This window comes from Lycium barbarum, chromosome 5 (genome assembly GCF_019175385.1).
Source record: "Lycium barbarum isolate Lr01 chromosome 5, ASM1917538v2, whole genome shotgun sequence".
Classification (NCBI taxonomy): domain Eukaryota; kingdom Viridiplantae; phylum Streptophyta; class Magnoliopsida; order Solanales; family Solanaceae; genus Lycium; species Lycium barbarum.
The window spans coordinates 142,236,343-142,256,975 of NC_083341.1; the positions used below are offsets into that span (position 1 = coordinate 142,236,343).

General features: G+C 36.4%; 2 protein-coding genes across 2 annotated transcripts; one reads left to right on the forward strand and one right to left on the reverse strand.

Moving 5' to 3' along the window:
- Positions 1–1,393: 1,393 nt before the first annotated feature.
- On the forward strand, positions 1,394–2,975 carry LOC132642008 (probable beta-1,4-xylosyltransferase IRX10L). Its single transcript, XM_060359220.1, has one exon. The coding sequence runs from the start codon at positions 1,532–1,534 to the stop codon at positions 2,777–2,779; it is 1,248 nt and encodes a 415-aa protein (XP_060215203.1). The 5' UTR covers positions 1,394–1,531; the 3' UTR covers positions 2,780–2,975.
- Positions 2,976–3,210: 235 nt separating this feature from the next.
- LOC132642011 (putative late blight resistance protein homolog R1B-23) lies at positions 3,211–9,175 on the reverse strand. The gene is made up of 3 exons (XM_060359226.1): positions 5,089–9,175; positions 3,872–5,005; positions 3,211–3,436 (listed from the first exon to the last, which is right to left on the reverse strand). Exons 1-2 carry the CDS (start codon positions 8,763–8,765, stop codon positions 3,913–3,915), a joined length of 4,770 nt encoding a protein of 1,589 aa, XP_060215209.1. The 5' UTR covers positions 8,766–9,175; the 3' UTR covers positions 3,211–3,436; positions 3,872–3,912.
- Positions 9,176–20,633: the final 11,458 nt, after the last annotated feature.

The following is a 20,633-nucleotide window of genomic DNA, read 5'->3' on the forward strand; positions in this document are numbered from 1 at the left end:
TAAGGTTATATCACCTGCGTACCAATCAAAAGAAAAAAAAAAGTATATCACCTACGAAATAGGAGTGTTGGTTAATTGATCTCGCAAAATGCGACACATTTTGACTTTATAGTTTTTAATTTGGTGTTTTCTGCCTTTGTTATTTCACTTAGATATCGACGCTCCTAATACTATGGTATTTGCAGGTTTTTTTTTTAATCAACTAACCATAGTTAATTATGCACATTCTAGCCCCATTTTCATCACTAATCATGGTAAACTAATGTAGTTTGATGTAAACACTGGATGCCAGTATTTTTAGTCAGCACCCTTGCTGAGTAAATCGTGGGGCTTTTCTATTGAAATTTTCCTTTCGAGGCATAACTACTTGGTAGAAAATTAATAAGACCTAAAAATCACAGTTTTAGCTGGAGGTCAATGAAGTCAAGCAACATTGTAAAGACAAGAATAATCTTTTATTTGACATTTACTATGGTGGAAAAATGCAAAGCAAAAGAAAAATTAAGCAACCAGCATTGAGTATTCTTTGAAACATGTAAGAAGACATAGGTAATTCTGAAAATTCAGCATTGAGGATTGTAAACTTGTAACGATGTTTGGTATTTGTAGACATTCTACAGCTAATGGATTTTCGATAAGCTAATTGTTGTACTAAGTACAAGCCAACCACAACAACATTGTAAGGAATTCTGATTAATCACCAAAAACTTTTGAAGAAAAATCTGAGGAAGCAATCACACAAATAATACTACCAAGAAAGGTTGCCCCCAGGGCTTTGGTTTAGTGGTAAGAGCGCAACACGTGATGTGTGGGTTAGGCGCACGTTATGAGTTCTCGAACCCTACCCTAGACAAAAGTCTGGTGTTTAAGTGGAGAAGGGTAGAGGGGCGGGCCCATTATGCTTTTTTTTTTTGTAAAATAAACAATAATAAGAAATTGAGAAGCACTTTTTTACCAAGAAACGGGAAACAAGAACATCAATAATAAGAGAGTGAAAGAAACTTTTGGGACAATAGGGTACTAAAGCTAGCTCAAAAAGTGTAGTGAAAGACAACAAATAAATTACAATCTCTCACAGCACAATGGAGGAAATTGGAACACAAAATTAATGAATGATAGAAACCAAAAAATTAAGGGAAAATTACATAAGTTGCCACCTAAACTGTCCCAAAAATAGCTTTTGGGACAATATTTATTGTCAAGCATTACATGTGTTGACCTGAGTTGTAATCTTTGTTTTTCGTTTGTTCTCTATTTGTAGGCCCAAAGCTAAAGATTTTACACTTAAAAAAAAATCACAGCTGGCTCATAAAATAAGGATAACTACCTTGTCTAGTGACACTTCAACTATTGATTCCTACTTTGTCTACTGACACTCCAACTGATTGATTCCTCCTAACTTTTCTATTCACATTTCAACTATATAATGACTCCTCAACATTTTTTTTGTAGTTCATGAATAAACCACACATCTTTCAAAGTTACTCATCTTATGTCCTTTTAGAGTCAATCTTTTTTGCTATAGTAGAAGATGAGAAATTGGAACTTTCTTTGGTTTCTTTACTTTGCTTTCATTTTGAGAATTGAAGCCACAAAATTTTATAGTACTGATCAACACACTGAAAGAATTTCAGGAAGTGCTGGTGATGTGCTGGAGGATGACCCTATAGGAAGGTTAAAAGTTTTTGTATATGAGCTTCCCAGCAAATATAACAAAAAAACCGTGCAGAGAGACACGCGATGCCTCAATCACATGTTTGCTGCCGAGATATATATGCATCATTTTCTGTTATCCAGCCTTGTTCGAACCCTTAATCCAGAGGAGGCGGATTGGTTTTACACTCCAGTTTACACAACTTGTGAGTACTTGACACCACATGGTCATCCTTTACCTTTCAATTCACCGCGTATGATGAGAAGCGCGATTCATCTTATTGCTTCTAGCTGGCCATACTGGAACCGGACACAAGGCGCTGATCACTTCTTCATTGTACCACATGATTTTGGTGCATGTTTCCACTTTCAAGAAGAGAAAGCTATTAAAAGAGGAATTCTTCCGTTGCTCGAGCGTGCTACCTTGGTTCAAACTTTTGGCCAACGGAATCATGTTTGTTTGAAGGATGGCTCAATAACTATTCCTCCATATGCTCCTCCACAGAAAATGCAATCCCACTTGATCCCTCCTGATACTCCAAGATCCATCTTTGTTTATTTCCGAGGCTTGTTTTATGACAATAGAAATGATCCTGAAGGCGGGTACTATGCAAGAGGCGCTCGAGCAGCAGTTTGGGAGAACTTTAAGGACAATCCTCTCTTTGATATTTCGACCGATCATCCAACTACATACTACGAAGACATGCAGCGAGCTATCTTTTGTTTGTGCCCTCTTGGATGGGCTCCATGGAGTCCGAGATTGGTTGAAGCTGTTGTATTCGGATGCATCCCCGTAATAATAGCAGATGACATTGTCTTGCCATTTGCTGATGCGATTCCATGGGAAGATATTGGATTGTTCGTAGCGGAGAAGGATGTTCCGTATTTGGATAACATTCTGACTTCGGTTCCACCACAAGAAATATTGAGGAAGCAGAGATTACTTGCAAATCCTTCAATGAAACAGGCAATGTTATTTCTACAACCTGCTCAACAAGGTGATGCTTTCCACCAAATCTTGAATGGACTTGCTCGTAAATTACCCCATCGTTACAAGACCTTACACGGAGACAACAATGTCCTAAACTGGACTGCTGGTCCAGTTAGTGATCTAAAACCTTGGTAGGATCGAGCTGCACCTCAAGATTTACTCATTTTTCCCCTTGATTTGTTGACTTCCTTTTTTGCTTATAATGTTTATTTATTTATTCTATGTAAATTTATACAATGAAGATATAGTTTTGGGCATTAAATGATGTTATGACATACATGATAATTTGAAAAACAATGGCACAGAAATGTGAAAAAGAGATTTGAGGCAAGGCTCCTACCAGTTTTCATATCACAATTTGAGACCTAACCGTTTTACTCATCAAGGGTTAAGTTTTCATAGATTAATCCATCTATATTAGGGCCAGCTAAGAGCAATAAAGAAAGAATACTAATTTGCTATGGATTTGGTTTTACTAGATTCAGCCGAGGCTGAAGAAACTCAAAGCTAGCCACAACATGATAAAGAGGAAATAAAGCACGTAACAAGATTAATAATGGACGATAAATCAAAATCATGTCAAAGACCTTGATATTGACATATGGAAACACCATGCTTTTACAATATATCTATTAGCCATTTACACAATCTCAATCCATAAAAGTAAAGAAAGTTGTAAAAACAGTTGCAGAATACCATAACTGATAGCACTAGTAATTCAACTAATATATCATACATCTTATATAAGCTTCTTGGTCTTCCCAACTGCTTCAGCTGATAAATCCTTAGGATCTGTAAAGGAAAAAAATGAATTAGTTTTCCAAGTAATGGTTAAACAAAATGTAATAACTGAATAAAAGCTTAAATTTGCTTTGAAGCAATGTTGCTTATTCTTAATCTATCATGACATATATTCAGTTATCTCCAAGGAGTGGATTATGAGGATGGAAAATTAGAAGCTACCAAACATCAACGCTATGCCTTGGATTGACTATATGAAGCCACTGATTTGTGATGTAGTCATTAAAAATTATCTGTGATCTTTCCTGAGTAGAGAACAATTATCAGCAATGGGCTTCATAGTTTTTATATTTGATAATAAGACTTAGATTTAGTGCAGCTTTGATTGGTAAAGCAAGCTCTAGGCGGGGTGTCAAAACAAACACTCAATAAACTATTGTACAAAGAACCATGTTTAACTTCAATCACATTGAATCAGAAACATACCTGATAACCAATTTGATACGGAGTGTTGGAGCATCATTAATCTACTTGTGGATGAAGACCTCGAAACCAGTATATCCCATCTCTTCAACTTGCATTTCCTTGATGACCATGGCTGACTCAGCGAGTGATTCCTTGCATGACTTTACCTCAATAGACTTTAGAGACGGCATGTATCCGAAGCAAGAAGGGATCACCTTAAGATATCTGCATCTTTTCAATACTAAGTGTTCAAGGCATGGAAAGGCATCATCTGAGATGTCACATTCTGAAAAAGAAGGATTTTCTATTTTCAAGAATTTGAGTTTGCTGAACTGCTCATCGTTCACTTTCCATATATTGGAACTAATGGTAACTCCTACAAGTTTGAGTACCTCAAGATTTGAAAGGGCTGTAACTTCATTAAGATGTATATGAAAATTGGACAGTGTCAATTTCTTGAGGTCTGATGGGAGCTTCAACTGATTGGTCATGGTAAATGTAGGACCAGAAGTAATCTTGAGCATTTCTAGCTTGGTAAGATTGTTAAATGCCGGGAACGCTCCATCAAATTTCAAAACTTCACATCTCAGCTTTCGAAGATTTGGCATCTTTTCCAAGACCTTATCAGCAATGTCTACGCAAGAAAAATATGCCGAGGAAAGAGTTTGCAAATCATCCATTTTTGAGGGGCTTGCTAAAACTTCTTCTCCACCATCCAAAGTGAAAGATGCTTTATGGTATATGTGTAGATGTCGCAGCTTAACTATCTTCCAGATGGTATCAGGTACTGATACTTGTACTCTAATTCCTTGAACTATCAAAGTTTCAAGGTTCCTAAGATTGGCCGGGAGTGGTAATGTGTCTTTGGCTGTCCTAAAAGCAAGATATCTCAAAAGGGTTAATTCTTGAGGGAAGGAATCAATTAATGTGAATTCAACGTCTAACACCCTCAGAAACTTGAACCTTTTAAAGGTGTATGATGCACAATCTATTGAGGAGAAAGCCAATTTTCTAGCTTCCCTAAATTGGAAATATTTTAGATCTGAGAAAGACCAACACCATTTTTCAAGATAATCGCACCGAGAATAAAGGGATAAACGCTCTGGAGTCTTGCAATTTGAAGAGAAAACGTGCAAAGGATCCGTACCTCCGTCCCTGTAAGTGGAGAAGTTGATTTATTCAGAATAATTTCAAAAAACATGAGCTAATATAAGAAAAATATTAAAGGTTTTGATTACCCTTTTATCCTTTCTAAGAAGTTGTTCAACTTGGCTTTCTTCTTGCAAAATTCTAGCACCAGATCATGAATGCGACATGCCTTGATTCGTCCGTCAGAACTCCCTTTAGCAACCATCACAAGGTTTCTCCCAATGAGATTCTCCAAGTAATCTTCCGCTGTATCCTCCAAAAGCTTCTCTGTGTGAGATACTACGATACCTTCGGCTACCCACAGCCAAGTTAACTGTGAAACTTGAATCTCTCTGTCCTCTGGAAATACTCCCAAATACAGAAAGCAGGCTTTCAAATAATCTGGTAAATTCTGATAACTGAGATCCAGCGTGTCCTCTGATAGAACGTGAATACTTTCACCTAAATATGTTGCCACTTGTTCCCAATGACGTTTTTCCTTCTTCATTACTTTGAGGATACCTGCTACTAGAACAATTGAAAGAGGAAGTCCTCCACATCTCTTTGCTATTTCCTCTCCAACATCTTTTAAGACAAGAGGACAACATTCTTTATTGAACACCTTATTGCTTAATAAGGTCCAACTTTCATCACTACTAAAAAATCGAAGCTTATGGGGATCGCTAACGAGTTTAGCATGAGAGGCAACTTCATAATGCCGAGTTGTCAGAATAATTCTACTTCTATTGTTATCTTCAGGGAAGCACAACTTTAGATCATCCCAAGCACTGGTTTCCCAGATATCATCAATGAGGACAAGGTATCTCTTGCGCATTAAAAGTTTGCGCAGCTTATCTGCTAGTTCATTGTCAGCCTCTTTATCAAATTTAGCTGTCTCATCAGTAATATCACGTAGAATGGCTAGTAGCAAGTCCTTTCGTGTATATTCTTGAGAGACACAACATTTGGCATGGATATCAAAAGAAGAGACAACTAACTCATCAACATATATTCTGTTTGCCAGAGTTGTCTTGCCTAATCCAGCCATTCCAACAATTGAGATTACATCAAGTTCTGATGATCCATCGATTAGTTCGTGTATCAGTTCAACTGTTACATCCTCAAAGCCTACAATTTCTTCATTGATGCTTGGATTACTAGCAAAGTGTGAAGAAACACTTGCACTGGCAGAATCTGTAGTATTATGCAATACTGGGTCAGACACTTTATTTTCTTGCATCTCTTCCACCTCTATCATGAGTAGCTTAATATCCTCTACAATGTGCAAGATCCAGAGGGGAAGACACCAGTCAGGAACATCTATTTCTTTACAAAAATCAAGCATATATTTTACCTCATTTGCCAAACCAATCACCCGCGTTGTAAAAGGTTGAAATTTATCATGCAGTTCGACCACAGCTCGGAGGCCATCGATTTCCTTATGAATTGTCCGAAGCTGCATCTCAACGGAGACAGTTAAATCTGAAAAGTGGCATAGGCGCTCCATCAGGTTGTCTACAATGAAATCAACGGAGGCCAGTCCATTAATGGCAGGTAAGTTAAATCGAAGGAGCAATCTCTTTCGAGTGGTGAGGTAGATCATTGCTTTCATTCTCTGAATTTTGCCTGAGAAATCAAGAACTGGTACTTGGTCCTCCATTTCCTCAAAGCCTACAATTTCTTCTTTGATGCTTGGATTACTAGCAAAGTGTGAAGAAACACTTGCACAGGCAGAATCTGGAGTATTATGCAATACTGGGTCAGACACTTTGTTTTCTTGCATCTCTTCTACTTGCATCTCTTCTACCTCTATCATGCATAGCTTAATATCCTCTACAATGTGCAGGATCCAGAGGGGAATACACCAGTCAGGAACATCTATTTCTTTACAAAAATCAAGCATAGATTTTACCTCATTTGCCAAACCAATCACCCGCGTTGCAAAAGGTTGAAATTTATCATGCAGTTCGACAACAGCTCGGAGGACATCGATTTCCTTCTGAATTGTCCGAAGCTGCATCTCTACGGAGACAGTTAAATTTGAAAAGTGGCATAGGCGCTCCATCAGGTTGTCTACAATGAAATCAACAGAGGCCAGTCCATTAATGGCAGGTAAGTTAAATCGAAGGAGAAATCTCTTTCGAGTGGTGAGGTAGATCATTGCTTTCATTCTCTGACTTTTGCCTGGGAAATCAAGAACTGATATTTGGTCCTCCATTTCATTCAATGAGTAAACCAGAAGTCCTGCATCAACAAGCACCGAGTCCATATCTTGAAGATGAAGTTCAAGGGCCTCTATTGGTAAATTGTTGAGATTGGCTTTCCAGAAGTTGAGATTCTCCTCAAGGTTTGCCTTTTTTGCTGTGGAATTACTAGATAGAACTTCCAAACTGTGTAGGAGCATCTCCAGAAATCCAACCTGACAATGTACTACATAATCAATTCGGATAATGGGATACCACGGTGATTGTGCTAACTTTAAAGCTTGCAGGAGACTCGTATACATCTCGCAGACGCACGGCTCAATGGGCTGAATCCTCTTTTGCAGATCGGAAAGCAAAGCATCCATATTTTCTGGCAAGTCTTCATTTCTGTTGGCAGAGCATGGTAAAAGCAACCAGGTAACCATTGTTGTTTGCCCGGCCACAGCCAAAACGTCGAGGAAGAAAGTGTTCGGGATCCGAGTCATTATGCATCTCTTTTTATTTTTTCCACCAGCAATGATGTCCCATGTAGCCTGAAAGAACTTCCAAATACTAGTAGCCTTCAAGCCAAATACTGCATTCTTCTTCTTCTTCTTTTCTTTTTCTACACCAGCAATGATCTTTTCTTCTTCTGGCATTGCTGTAATCTCATTGTTTTGTTCACGTGTTATCAGTTGAGGAATATGATCAAGGAGATCAAAATTAGTAGCCTCAGAGTCAACAGTCACTATGCATCTGTCTGAAACAAAGCAGACAAAATTTCTAAGGAACTTCAACTCATTTGAAACCTTTTCAATCTGTCCCCGAAAACACGCTGGTAAACTTGGATCATCAAGTAAATCACTTAGATTCTTTGCAGCAGTATCAATGAATTCCAATACAGAGTATGGAATAACAGTAACGTCCCTATTGGCAGAAAGTAGGGATGACATTACAGGGAAGGAGTACTTTGATCGGATTCTCGACCTGGTACTCCAAATCTTTTTTTGCAACCTATGCAAAATGTAGTGAAAATGTTGAGCCAATCGCCTTGGTTGATTGTAGAACATCCTTGGTGGCACAAAGAGCTTCTTTATATCAGCTACAACATCTTTTAACACAGATCGGGCTTCCGCTGGTTCATTTGTGAAGATGCGAAAGTTGAGAGTACTATCCGAGAACTTGATATCCCTTTTAAGGAACTTGAAGTCCATTATAAGGAACTTGAAGACATCTTTTATATCCTGCCATTCGTATATAAATCTATGCAACAAACCCCATTCTTTTTCGATCTGCATCAGTGTCGTAAATTCAACTGAAAGACTTAAGATGATGTCAGTCCATGTTATCTTTTCTAACAGCTTCAGTGTTTGAAGGAGATCAGGTTCCTCTAGAACCATAAAGAATGAACCCCATATTTCTTCAATCAGCTGCAGAATTTTAAGAGGATCATGTTCCTCATTAAACCATTTCCAAGTTCCAAAATGACAACATACCATTGATTCCTCTTCAAATGCATGGATCGATGAACTCCATTCCTCTGCTAGCCGCTGCAGAGTTTCACGGAGACGATTAATCTCTTGGTCATCAGGACAGTGGAACATCTTTCTGCAGAAACTGTTGCACTGCAAAGGGAAGAAGTAGATCAGCTGAGCAGCTATAGAGTTTGTTTCTTCTTTTGTTTGTAGAAATTGAGATTTACTCACTGACTAGCCAACTGCATCCACATTATTACTAACTTCCATAAGTTTGAATTATCTAACAATGGTTCTGCCACTCAAATTTGACTTTGGCCCAAATGATAGAGACCCTCATTGAATTATTAGTTAACAGTTGGAGGGGAAGGTTGAATTGGTCAGCTCAGGGGCAGAATTCATTTCTTCCTCTTCTTACTATTGGCAAAATTTAAAGCTAGTATGGTACAGGATAACTAGAATTTCACCCACTTAAAATCACCAAAGCAAAAGATTACTCTTACTGTTCTTGAAATCTTGAGTTTTATCAGGGTGTTTGGCTAATCTTAATAAGCTCGTCGTATTGATTTATAAACATTTTTTGATGTATTTATGCGTTATAAGCCAAAAGTCGAGTCCATTACTCAAATATGGAGACTGAACTGTTCGCAATTATCTAATAAAGTAATATTTTCTCTTGTAATAGAAAAATCATTAACTATGCCTATAGCGGCTATTCACAAACTTCCGGTGGCCAAATACCTATCTTATCTCTAGGCAGAGGTGGAATCAGGATTTGAAGTTTATGAGTTTTGGACTTGCCACTGAACCCATTGCTCGTTTTAGTTACCATGTTCGCGATTAAAAATTTATATGTATTTAATGTATTTTCTAATACAAATACAAGGTCTAAGCAAAAGCTTAAAACAATGGTATCGAAAATGTGAAAAAGAAATTTGAAGGAAGGGTCCTCTCCAGTTGCTAATAATTGGAGATCCTCCATTTTTCATCACATTTTGAGGTCTAACTGTCTGATTCATTAAGGGTTAAGCTTTCATAGACTAATTATTTATATTAGGACTAGCTAATAGTCCGAGACAGATTCTTTTTCTTTCCAATTCCAGAGCTCATTCTAATACAAAATTTTATCCGTACTTTCCCATACTAATTTGGTATCTTTCTGATGAATATTTCAACGAACCTAATCTCTGGTCATATGGATTAACTAACCATTCACACAATCTCAATTCATAAAAGTAAAGAAAGCAGTAAAATCAGTAGCAGAATACCATAACTGATAGCACCAGTAATTCAACAAAAATATCATACAACTTATATAAGCTTCTTGGTCTTCCCAACTGCTTCAGCTGATGATAAACTCCTTAGAATATGTAAAGGACATAAATAAATTAGTCTTCAAAGTAATGGTTAAACAAAATGTAATTTAAAAAAAAAAAAAATTAATTTTGGTTTGAAGCAATGTTGCTTATTCTTAATCTGTCATAACATATAGTATTCAATTATCTCCAAGAAGTGGACTATGAGGATGGAAAATTAGCATTTCAGCTACCAACCATCAATGCTCTGCCTTGAATTGAATATATGAAGCTCACTGAGGAATGGGTGGAACCGTCATTCCAGGATTTGCAGTCCGATACATTTCCATTACACTTAACAAGCAACTACCCATGCCAAGTGAACCAATATTAATCTTATCAAATACCAAATATCAGTAAAATTTGGCAGAGTTTCCCCTATAACAGGAGCATCCCATAATCCTTGTAGTCAACCAAACAACAATCCATCCAATATGGAATATCCACATCCATCACTACTAATAAGAAAATTTCTCGAAGCCCCGAACACCCAAGTATCAAATAAAGCCATCACCCACAAACAAGTCAAGGAGCATCTAATACAAATTCGAATACAAGAGTCTAGGGACACAACCCAATACAACCAAAAGAAAGAAGAAAGATAAAATAAGGGTGCCACCACGATCAGAATGTGGTTGGCTCTCTTCAACTGAAAATAGTAAGTACCTCGAATGAGATCAGAGAGGAATCGCTGCAATACTAGAGCTAGAATCTGTACAAATAGAAACAACAACGTGAGTGAGCATAAAGCCCAACAAGATCATCGACCCGCCCCGCCATCATACCCCGCCATCATACCCCGTCGAGCAAGTCTTTAAAATACAATGCATGAAAGTAACAACAACAACAACAACATACCCAGTGTAACCCCACAAGTGGGGTCTGAGAATGGTAGAGTATACAATAACCTTAAATATTGTACTAAAGAAACGGGTAAGACAGGTAACGCACAAATACATGTCAATTGCACCATGTCAAATCATAGGCCCTCGGGAGTCAAGTTCCCTAGACCAATCATCCTGAATCATAGGTCATGGGGAGCCAAGTTCCCTACACCAAACAATCATGAACCATACGCCCTCGGGAGTCAAGTTCCCAAGACCAATCATCCTGAACCATAGGTCCTTGGGAGTCAAGTTCCCTAGACCAATCATCCTGAACCATAGGCCTCGGGAGTCAAGTTCTCTAAACCAAACAATCATGAATCATAGGCCCTCGAGAGTCAAGTTCCCTAGACCAAACAATATGAACCATAGGCCCTGGGGAGTCAAGTTCCCTAGTCCAAACAATCATAAAGCATAGGCCCTGGGGAGTCAAGTTCTCTAGTCCAAACAATCATAAAGCATAGGTCCTGGGGAGTCAAGTTCCCTAGACCAAACAATACAAACTAATATGTCCAATATACGGTACAAGTAATGCATATAAGAACGCCAAATATCCCTAGGATGATATAACAGTAAATCCCTTGGATGTCATGCTCAGTTTATAGGAAATCATTCAAAAGTCATTTTGGAATATCATAGAGTTCACAGTATTCAATGTTGAACACAATTGGAATGGTTTCATAGAAGAACAACTCAAGGTCACAAAATTCCTCATAAAATAATATACATACCCTAGTACGCGCTCGCCCCACGAGGTACAAGTTATTCGAAGATCAAGTAATGCAATTTCTAAATCATGATGTCGAAAAACAAGTAAGTTTAAGTCCCACTTGCCTTATAACCGGTATGGAACCTAGGGGTGTGCAAAAACCTATTTAACCGATAAACCCAACCAATAAAAACGCTACTGGTTTATCGGTATCGGGTTATTGGATTAACGGTTTATAAACGGTTTTGTAATTTTTTTTATTGGGTTATCTGTTTGGTTTTCGGTTTTAAGGATTTAGTCCATGGTTAAACCGATAACTCAATAAGCTTATACTAAAATTACTTTTTTATCCCTAATTATATGATAGTGGCTTTAAATTTTAATTTTTAAATACAAATTCGATTTCTAAGTTCTTAACGGAGGCACGCTTATTCGCTTACTCTCAATCCTCATACTAGTTCTCATACGAAACTAGTGCTTGCGATACTTCTCTGTCTCTCTCCCTCACTTTTATAGTTGTCTTGGTGCTACTATTTTCTTTCTGTAATCTGAAGTTGCTGGTTTTTTTTTTTTTTCTATTTCTTTTTGAGAGATGACTACAGTGATACAACATCCAAGTTTGCTACTTAATGTGAAAGAAAACAATTTTGTTTTAGAAAATAGTAATAACATATTTGAATTTGCTTCGGCTTGTAGTTTGTGTAGACTTTTAATATTTTATGTATAAAGGCGGTGTGGTTTATATATGAACAAATGAAAATAAGATAAAGCAAAAATTCCTTAGAGGAGCATTTTCTTATCGGTTAAACCGAAAACCGAACCGTTAAGTACCAAAAACAGATAAACGGAAATCGATAACTAATATCTTATTGGTTTGGTTATCGGTTTAGCATTTAAAAAAAAAAAAAAACAGATAAATCGAATCGATAATACACAAAACCGAACCGAACCGACCGATAAGCACTCCTAATGGAACCTCTCTTAAAATGTCAAAACACCTCCCAACATCCTTCAATAGCCTCAATCTATTCAACAACACAAATAATGGGTCCAAATTAGTCTAGGGAGGCTAATCCCATAATTTAGGACACCTCATGGTCAAAGTCAACTCTCGATCAACTCAAACCGCCCCTCGGATGTTCGAAATCCAAAATTCAATACATGCACGTGTTACCCAAAAGCTCTACATGCACTTGTTACCCAAAAGCTATGCAATCTAATTTTAAAAAAAAAAAATCCAATTTTGATATCAATTGCTTAGTTAAATAAATAAAAAAAAAATCCAGGTTTAGGTTTAAATTTCTCAATTTTAGCCTCTTAAATGAATAGATAGTTCCTCATATATCCCTTTCTAAAACCTTACACGTGAGCAGCTATAAATGGGCTTGGCCCACTCCCATTAGTAACTGATGAAGAAGAAAAAAAAAACTCCCATTAGTAATACATTTTTTTGTGCGGATTGCCCTTCAAAAGCACTGGTCCTTAATTTTTGCCCCTCAAATTGGTGGTCTTTAATTTTTGACCTTCGCCTAATACCTCAAGGTGTTGGGTTCAAACCTCAATTTAATAAAAAAACAAAAAGAAGAAATTTCGTAAGGCAGAAGTTTGGATTAGCAAGGCAGAGTTTTGCATGTCAAACTCTACCTCAGGCAAAATTTTGCATTAAGGTGTAAGGCAAAACTCCGTCTTAAAGTAGAATTTTGGCATGCCTGATCAAACTCTACCTTAAGGCAGAGTTTGAGTTTCAAACTCTGCCCGAAGGTAGCAAAATTCTGCCTAAGGCAGAGTTTTGCATGTAAATCTCTACCTTGCGATTTTTTTTTTTTAAATTTTTGACTGAGCGGGGTTTCGAACCCAAAACCAAGGGGTTCTAACGAAGGGTAAAAATTAAAGACCACCCCAAAATAAGGGCATTCCTGCGAATTGCCCTTAGTAATACATCATCCAATTGTCACTTGATTAACCAACAATTAAACTTAGCCCACTAATCTCTATGTCTATATCTATATATCTTCTATCTATCTACCTTCTATATATAAGATCGGAGAGGTGCAAGCAATATGATTAAGCCAAGTGACAAGCTAATAACAAGACACTTGGCAATTTTAAGACAATATCCATTACAATATGTTATAAAAACTTATTTGAATGAAAAGAAGCTTTTTGGTGCACGAATCGTGTAACTTTACATATTTGTTGTTGCAATTAATTAGTTGTTGTAATTCTTTACTTATTGGAAACATCTAAAGAAAGTTTTATATATGATTTTTGTTGGATTTTTGATATTGGTGAATGGGAAATGATGGGATGAAAAGTGAAGGGAATATAAAAGGTCCCTTTTGCTTTGGAAAATGTAAAAGGTCCCTTGTGCTTTGGTTAAAGCATCTGTCCCACATAGGAAAAAGAGAGGTGTACATATTACATTACACCTTCTCTAGTTGCTAAAAGGGTTGAGGGGAAAAAGGACCCCTCGCGCCGTCGTCGTCGCTCGCTCGGCTTCGGCTTCGGCTTCGGTTTCGGCTTCATTGATAATCTTTTTGGACCAAAATTCTTTTAAATTTTAATTTAATTATTAATTAGTTAATTAATTAATTATTTCCAGATCCTGACCCATTAGTGACCCGGATCCGCGTGTCTGACCCGCGACCCGTTTCTTCCCGGATTAATTTAAATTTCCCTCAGTTTTTTTTAAAACGTACATTTTTCTGAAAGGTTGCAAACCTTTCTGAAAAGGTGCAAACCTTTTCCCAACCAGTGCGTTAATGGCTATAAATTCCAGTTAATATTCAGATTATGACTTACGAATTTTCTGAAATCCTCTATTCTTCTACTCTTCTTAAAAGTTTTCTTTCTGTGTGATATACTGCCATTGAGTGGTTCGCTGCTACCATAATTTGGAGTACTACTATTTTGGTAAGATAATCGTTCTATCCTGGGAGGGGATATTCCATCAACCTCGAGTACTGTGAGGGGAATAATTTCCTTAAGGACACACTTTGAACTAAGTGGGCTCGATTATATTCTGAATATATTCTTCCAACACTGTTTCTGTTCATTTGTCCAGTTTCAGTAATTTACTGGTTTTTAAGTTTTTACAGATTGTGTAATTTGCTTTTACTAAGTGTATTATAGATTCAGAAACTTTATTTAGACTTATACAGATTATTTTTAGAACAATCTTAAGGAAATTACTATATAAGATTATAATCTGTATTCTGTTTAAGGAGATTAAAACTTCTGTAGTTTTCTACTCCATATGAATATTAGTATTCTGACTTGAAGATATAAAAACTTCGTTGGAATACCAAAGTTCATAAGTATACTGCGATTTGAAGAAATAAAATCTTCATCGTTTAAGTTTGTGATTTAATTGCTATTCTGGTTTTATTAACTAAAACAGTTTGTCGATTTGACAGTGACAAAGAAAGAATGGCAATTGAGACCGAAACTCCCTCTGCGACTGGAACTCCTTCTGTGAACATTGCACCAGCGGTCACGCCTACTGTTATACCCCATTTTAACCAGGTTGAAGCGGAGTACAACATATTGGTGATTCCTAAACTGCTTGTTTTGAGGAGTCGCCACCTAATTGATTTACGGTGAATTAGGACACCTAATTATTAACTAAGGTAAAAATAATTAAACCTCAGTTGAGTAGTCTGTGCTTAATCAGTGTGATTCTAGGTAAGGGTTCTATATTATCCTAAAGGGAAGGGGTTAGGCATCCTTTAGAATCCGTTAACTTACGGTTATCCGACCAAACTTAGGTTAATTAATCAATGTTGAATATCGTTTTTAAATTTTTTAAGAAAATAGCTTGTGCAAATAAGACTTTAAAAAAAAAGGTATAATAATTTGTGCAAAAGAAGAGTTTAAATGCCATTAAATTCATAAAATATTGTTAAGACTTTAAAAAAAAGTGCTATTTGGAATGCAATTTGTAGAACATATAATAATTCGTATAAAAAAGAAAACTGCAAATGCCATTTTAAATAAACTTATAAATGTTGCAAAGATTTTTAAATAATGGTGCTATAAAAAATAAAATTCGTATGAAATGTATAAGCGAAAGAAGACGCGAGTTTGCATAGTGCTTTAACAAATATTTGAAACAAACTAAATGATGATGTATTGATTGACTTTGCGTTTTAGAAGTATAAAATATTCTTTAGTTCCTATTTGCATGTTAATGACGTTTCAAAATTCCCAAGATAGTAAAATGTGAATCCTTTAACTCAAAAATATGAAATTATGCTATTTGCAAATCAGTTATTCTAAATAAGATAAATATTAGATGCTTATAAATAATTTTGACATGAAAGAGAAAAATGAGGCTAATGGAATTGACTGACTTTTCTTAAATTAGCTACCCATTATATTAAACTAACCCACCAATTTATTAGAATTCGCTGAGTTATGAAGACAAAAACAGAAGTAAAAGGGGTTAGTTACATCATACAAAAATAAAGGCACAAAATAAATAAAAGGGGAGCAAATAATATCAAATGGGCCAGCCTATTTCGAGACTGCTGGACCCATTTGTTGTTGGGCTTTGGCCCAGCGAATTCCTTTATATATTGCTGCGGATTGGGCTGCTGTTGGGCTTGGCCCAGAAATCTCTTCTTTTTTATATATATTTTCTGCGGATAAGGGCTAACACGAGAGAGGTCACGTTGGGCTTTTAGCCCAACATCGAATGCGGAAGAAGACGAATCCCTTGGACTCGTACGCGATGGTCATGCATAAAACGAAAGAAAAGGATTAGTATGTAATCAATAAATAAGGCTAAACATATATAATATAAATTCAAAATAGAAGGTTAATATCAGAAAGCTTTTGCCCCCGTCTTCCCGATGTTGCACAAGTTCCAAGGGATTTCATGAATCCCAGGCATGGCTAACACCGGGGAGGGTTCAAGCTTGATCCATATGACCAACTAGCCTCCCTATCAATGTGCTAACCACAATATACTTATAACATACATTCATATACATACTTCAAATGAAATATGTTTGCAACACACACAAAATTTAAACAAACCAATGCTGATAACGCAGACTATAGGCAAAACCTAGTAATAATATTTCACTCACACAAAAATGCACAGAATCTAGACATGGTATATTGGCAATATACTAATACCTACTGAACTCAGGGAGGACATTTGTAGCATTCGGGCATATTTTCAGTTTACACAAGGCAAAATACTAATGATTATAGCAAAACATCACCCCTGCCAGTAACTCGTGATTCTACTCGACTAAAACTACAAAGGTATCTTTTAACCTTACACCAAATCACAGATTCATACATGTTATAATATGCAGATTTCAGAAGTTTTGATTCATTTTTAAGATCCAAAAAACAGTGTCAAACTTCACGCTTAGGACCAGACTGCACTCGATTTAACTTTAGAAATGAAGAAGAATAATTGTCCTTTTCATCCTTAAGAAGCAGATTTCAAGCCCAGTGATATTCAGTTCTAATTTTAATCAACAGAATGCATCATTTGAGAATACAGGGTCTAACATATTATGGGGGTACTTCAACAGAAACACAAAACTATACAGGACATAAACAGAGGTGCTTAAAGAATTCTACCACATGCTTGGATCACATAGGATAAATGACCACAGTTAAAGTAAAGACAATCGTGAAAGATCGTGTAGAAAAACAGGCAGGCAGAATTACAATCAACTACGAATTATACAGATAGACCAATAAAAGACCAACGTTCGGAGGTTTAGGTCATGTTTAGAAACTGTAGACAGATTGGTAGGCATGCTAATTACATAAATAAGCTAGTTAGGCATCATTGATTCAAGCAACAATCAACATTAGACTGCAAACATGCTGGCATCTCCAGGAACAAACAGACACTAAACATAAATAGGATTTCAACATCACTTAACTAACGAGGAATCATGAAAAGAAAACTTATCTTGAATAGATCAATATAATAATCTCCAACTCTACGTGTTCTAAGCAAAGGCAGCCACAAGATGAGACAAAAGGGAGAGAGAAAATCAAACTAAGACCTACTTTGTTCAAGCTGCCTATTTAGTATTTCCTTTATGCCTTCAGAAGTCAAAGAAGATCCCAAGGTATTATAGTTATATAAGAAGAGAACCTAGCAGCCTGGAATGGGTAATGTTAAGCTGAATGAGAAACTCAAAACATTTTTTAGACCCTCCTAAGCCTAGGTATGTCATATTTCATATTACCTCAAACCAAGTGACAACCACTTTGATATCTTTTTTTTTTTAAAACTAATTTGGGAGCAAAGAATATTTAAACTAGATGGTTGTACCTTATTTAACAGTTTAGGCATGAACATGAGGGTCAAAGTAGACAGAATTCCTATATGAGGAATTAGTACCGACTTTCTTTCATTTCAGAAGCCTAGTAACCACTAACTCATACTTGAATCATTGATCAGGCTAAACATACTAATGGACCAACAGATGATGAACCATATAATCATTTTAATAAACCAGATATTAGATGAAGATAGATTCTTAAGCATGCTCAGGGTAAGGCTAAGCAAATAGCATTATCAGAAAACATTCCAAACACTCAAAGCTAAGCATGTTAAAATGAGACCCCTATATGTTCTAGCTAAACAACAATTATGTAGTCATGATGAACTGCTACCAGTATCAAATTAGCATAGATGAGCTAAACAACTTTGTATCTAGAAGACAAGTAATTAAGATAACCTAAGCATGCAATTATACTAACACAGACATTATTTAACAGTGAACCGAGATAAACAACATGCCAATCTGATAATGACTAGACTAAATGTTTATCAAAATTAATAACTAAGTGATGTATCAACTACTAAACCATAGGGAACTAAACTTAGCCTACATAATTTACAGAAACATACTGATAACACCTAATTATGCTAAAAAAGCAAACCACAGAACTATATGCTAACTAAATGAAATAACTAACTTAACAGGGGATAAAGCAAGCAAACACATAAGAAACACAACTATTGAAGCTTAAGTTAAAAGGATGAGTAATTACCTTTTCCGGGTGCAGCGAAATGAGTGCGAAGCCTTCGATACACACTCAAACACTTCGAAACTCAATTCATAGACATAAGAGAGATTGGTAAAATTGAAATTTTTGCTTGGGGGATTTCAGCGACAAAACGAAGGCTCTTTGTTTCTATGGAATTTTTTCAGGCTAAAAGACTCAAATTTTCAAAGGATTTTGTATGGTTCCGCCTCCTTAATTCGAATTTGTCTCCGTTTCTTGAGGGTAATTTCATGAACCTGAAAAATCCCCCTTAATTCGAATTTTTTTCCATCATTTATAGATCTACCATTTATTTTTGTGTTGAATAAAGGGAAAGGGAGCGGGGAACAACAGATGGTGGAGATGTAGTGGTGTCAGAGCAGGCGGAGGTGGAGAGGGAATAGACGCGTGGGGGACAGGCTATGGTGGAGATGTCAGACGCGAGTGGGGGTAACGTGGTGTCAGAGGATGGTGCGGGTAACGATGGTGAAAATGGAGGTATGGGTGTGGGTGATGAAGCAGTGGGGTGAGGGAGATAGTGGAGGTGCGGGTAGCGCGGGAAGAGTCGATGACGAAAGAGGGGAAATGGGGAGGCGCGGCGGTGGCGATGGGGAGGTGGAGAAGACGATGGGAAGGTGGAGAGGCGGAGAAGGGCGGTGACTGGAAATGAAGGGGAACCCTTTTAGGGTTTCCCTTATTTCGCGTACCAAATGGGTCGGACCCAGTCCATTTCTGGGTTGATTTTTTAGACCGGGTATTAAAAGAATGGACTAGTGAATTGAACCATGGACTAGTCTAAAAATTGAGATAAAAAATATGGGCTAGTCCAAAAAATATTAGGAGTTAATCGGACTTTGATTTGGGGTCCGGTAAGTCAAAATGCGGACCGAGTGCAAGAAATAGTTTGGCTTCTAAATTTGGATGAAAGACCCATCTTGATTAACGGTGTACTAAGGGTGTCAGAATATTATCTAATGCGAAAAACATGTAATTATAAGAAATCCGGATAATAAAAATATATGATGTTGCAATGGCCGTGCAATAATAAATAAACGCTATCATTTAAAGATGCACGAAAATAAAATGCGATGTGTATGCAGGGGTGGATAAAATGCCGAGAAACGCGAGTCTCAATAATACTAAATAACCGTAACGAATGACTAGCGGTAATAATACTGCTGATAATAACAATACTAATAATTAACAGCAATGATAATGATAAATGATGACGATAATACTGATGCCCATAATAATGATTGTGGTGGTAATAACAATAATAATAATAATAATAATAATAATAATAATAATAATAATAATAATAATACTAATAATAATGACGATAACGATAACAAATAACAATTGTTGATAAAATCAATAATAATTAATAATAAAAAATAACGATGGTAATGATGAATAATCATTAATAACAAAAATAACGCTGATAATAGTGATTAGTAATTAACAATAATAATAATAATAATAATAATAATAATGATAATGGAAATAACGAGAATAATAATTAATGACAATTAGTAATAATGGTAATTTAAGAATAATAACAATAGTCGTTAATAATAATAATGATGATGATGATAATAATAGTTGTAACAGAATAATGAAACGCCGTCATTGACAGGGACTAACAACTATAGTAAACATAATATATATTATTATTTATTTATTTTTATTATTATTATTATTATTTTTTTTTTTTTTTAATATTAGAAGCGCAAATATGTATTTCGGAGGAGAGGCGGGACAAAATTGGGTGTCAACAACTTGTCCCTCTTTGCCTGATAATGATGAAAGTGTTTTCGGGCAAAGACGTTGACTTAGTAGCCTATTTTGTCCCGGCTAGAGGATTATGAAGGACTAAGGGTAAAGAAAATTACGGCCGAACTCTGGTCTCTGAATCGCCTACATATCTCGGGCTGCACGAGAATCAGGCCGTGTGTAGTTCTGGGAAGACTACGACACCTATGACTGGCAACTCACGATTTGATGCGAATCTTCGCAAAAA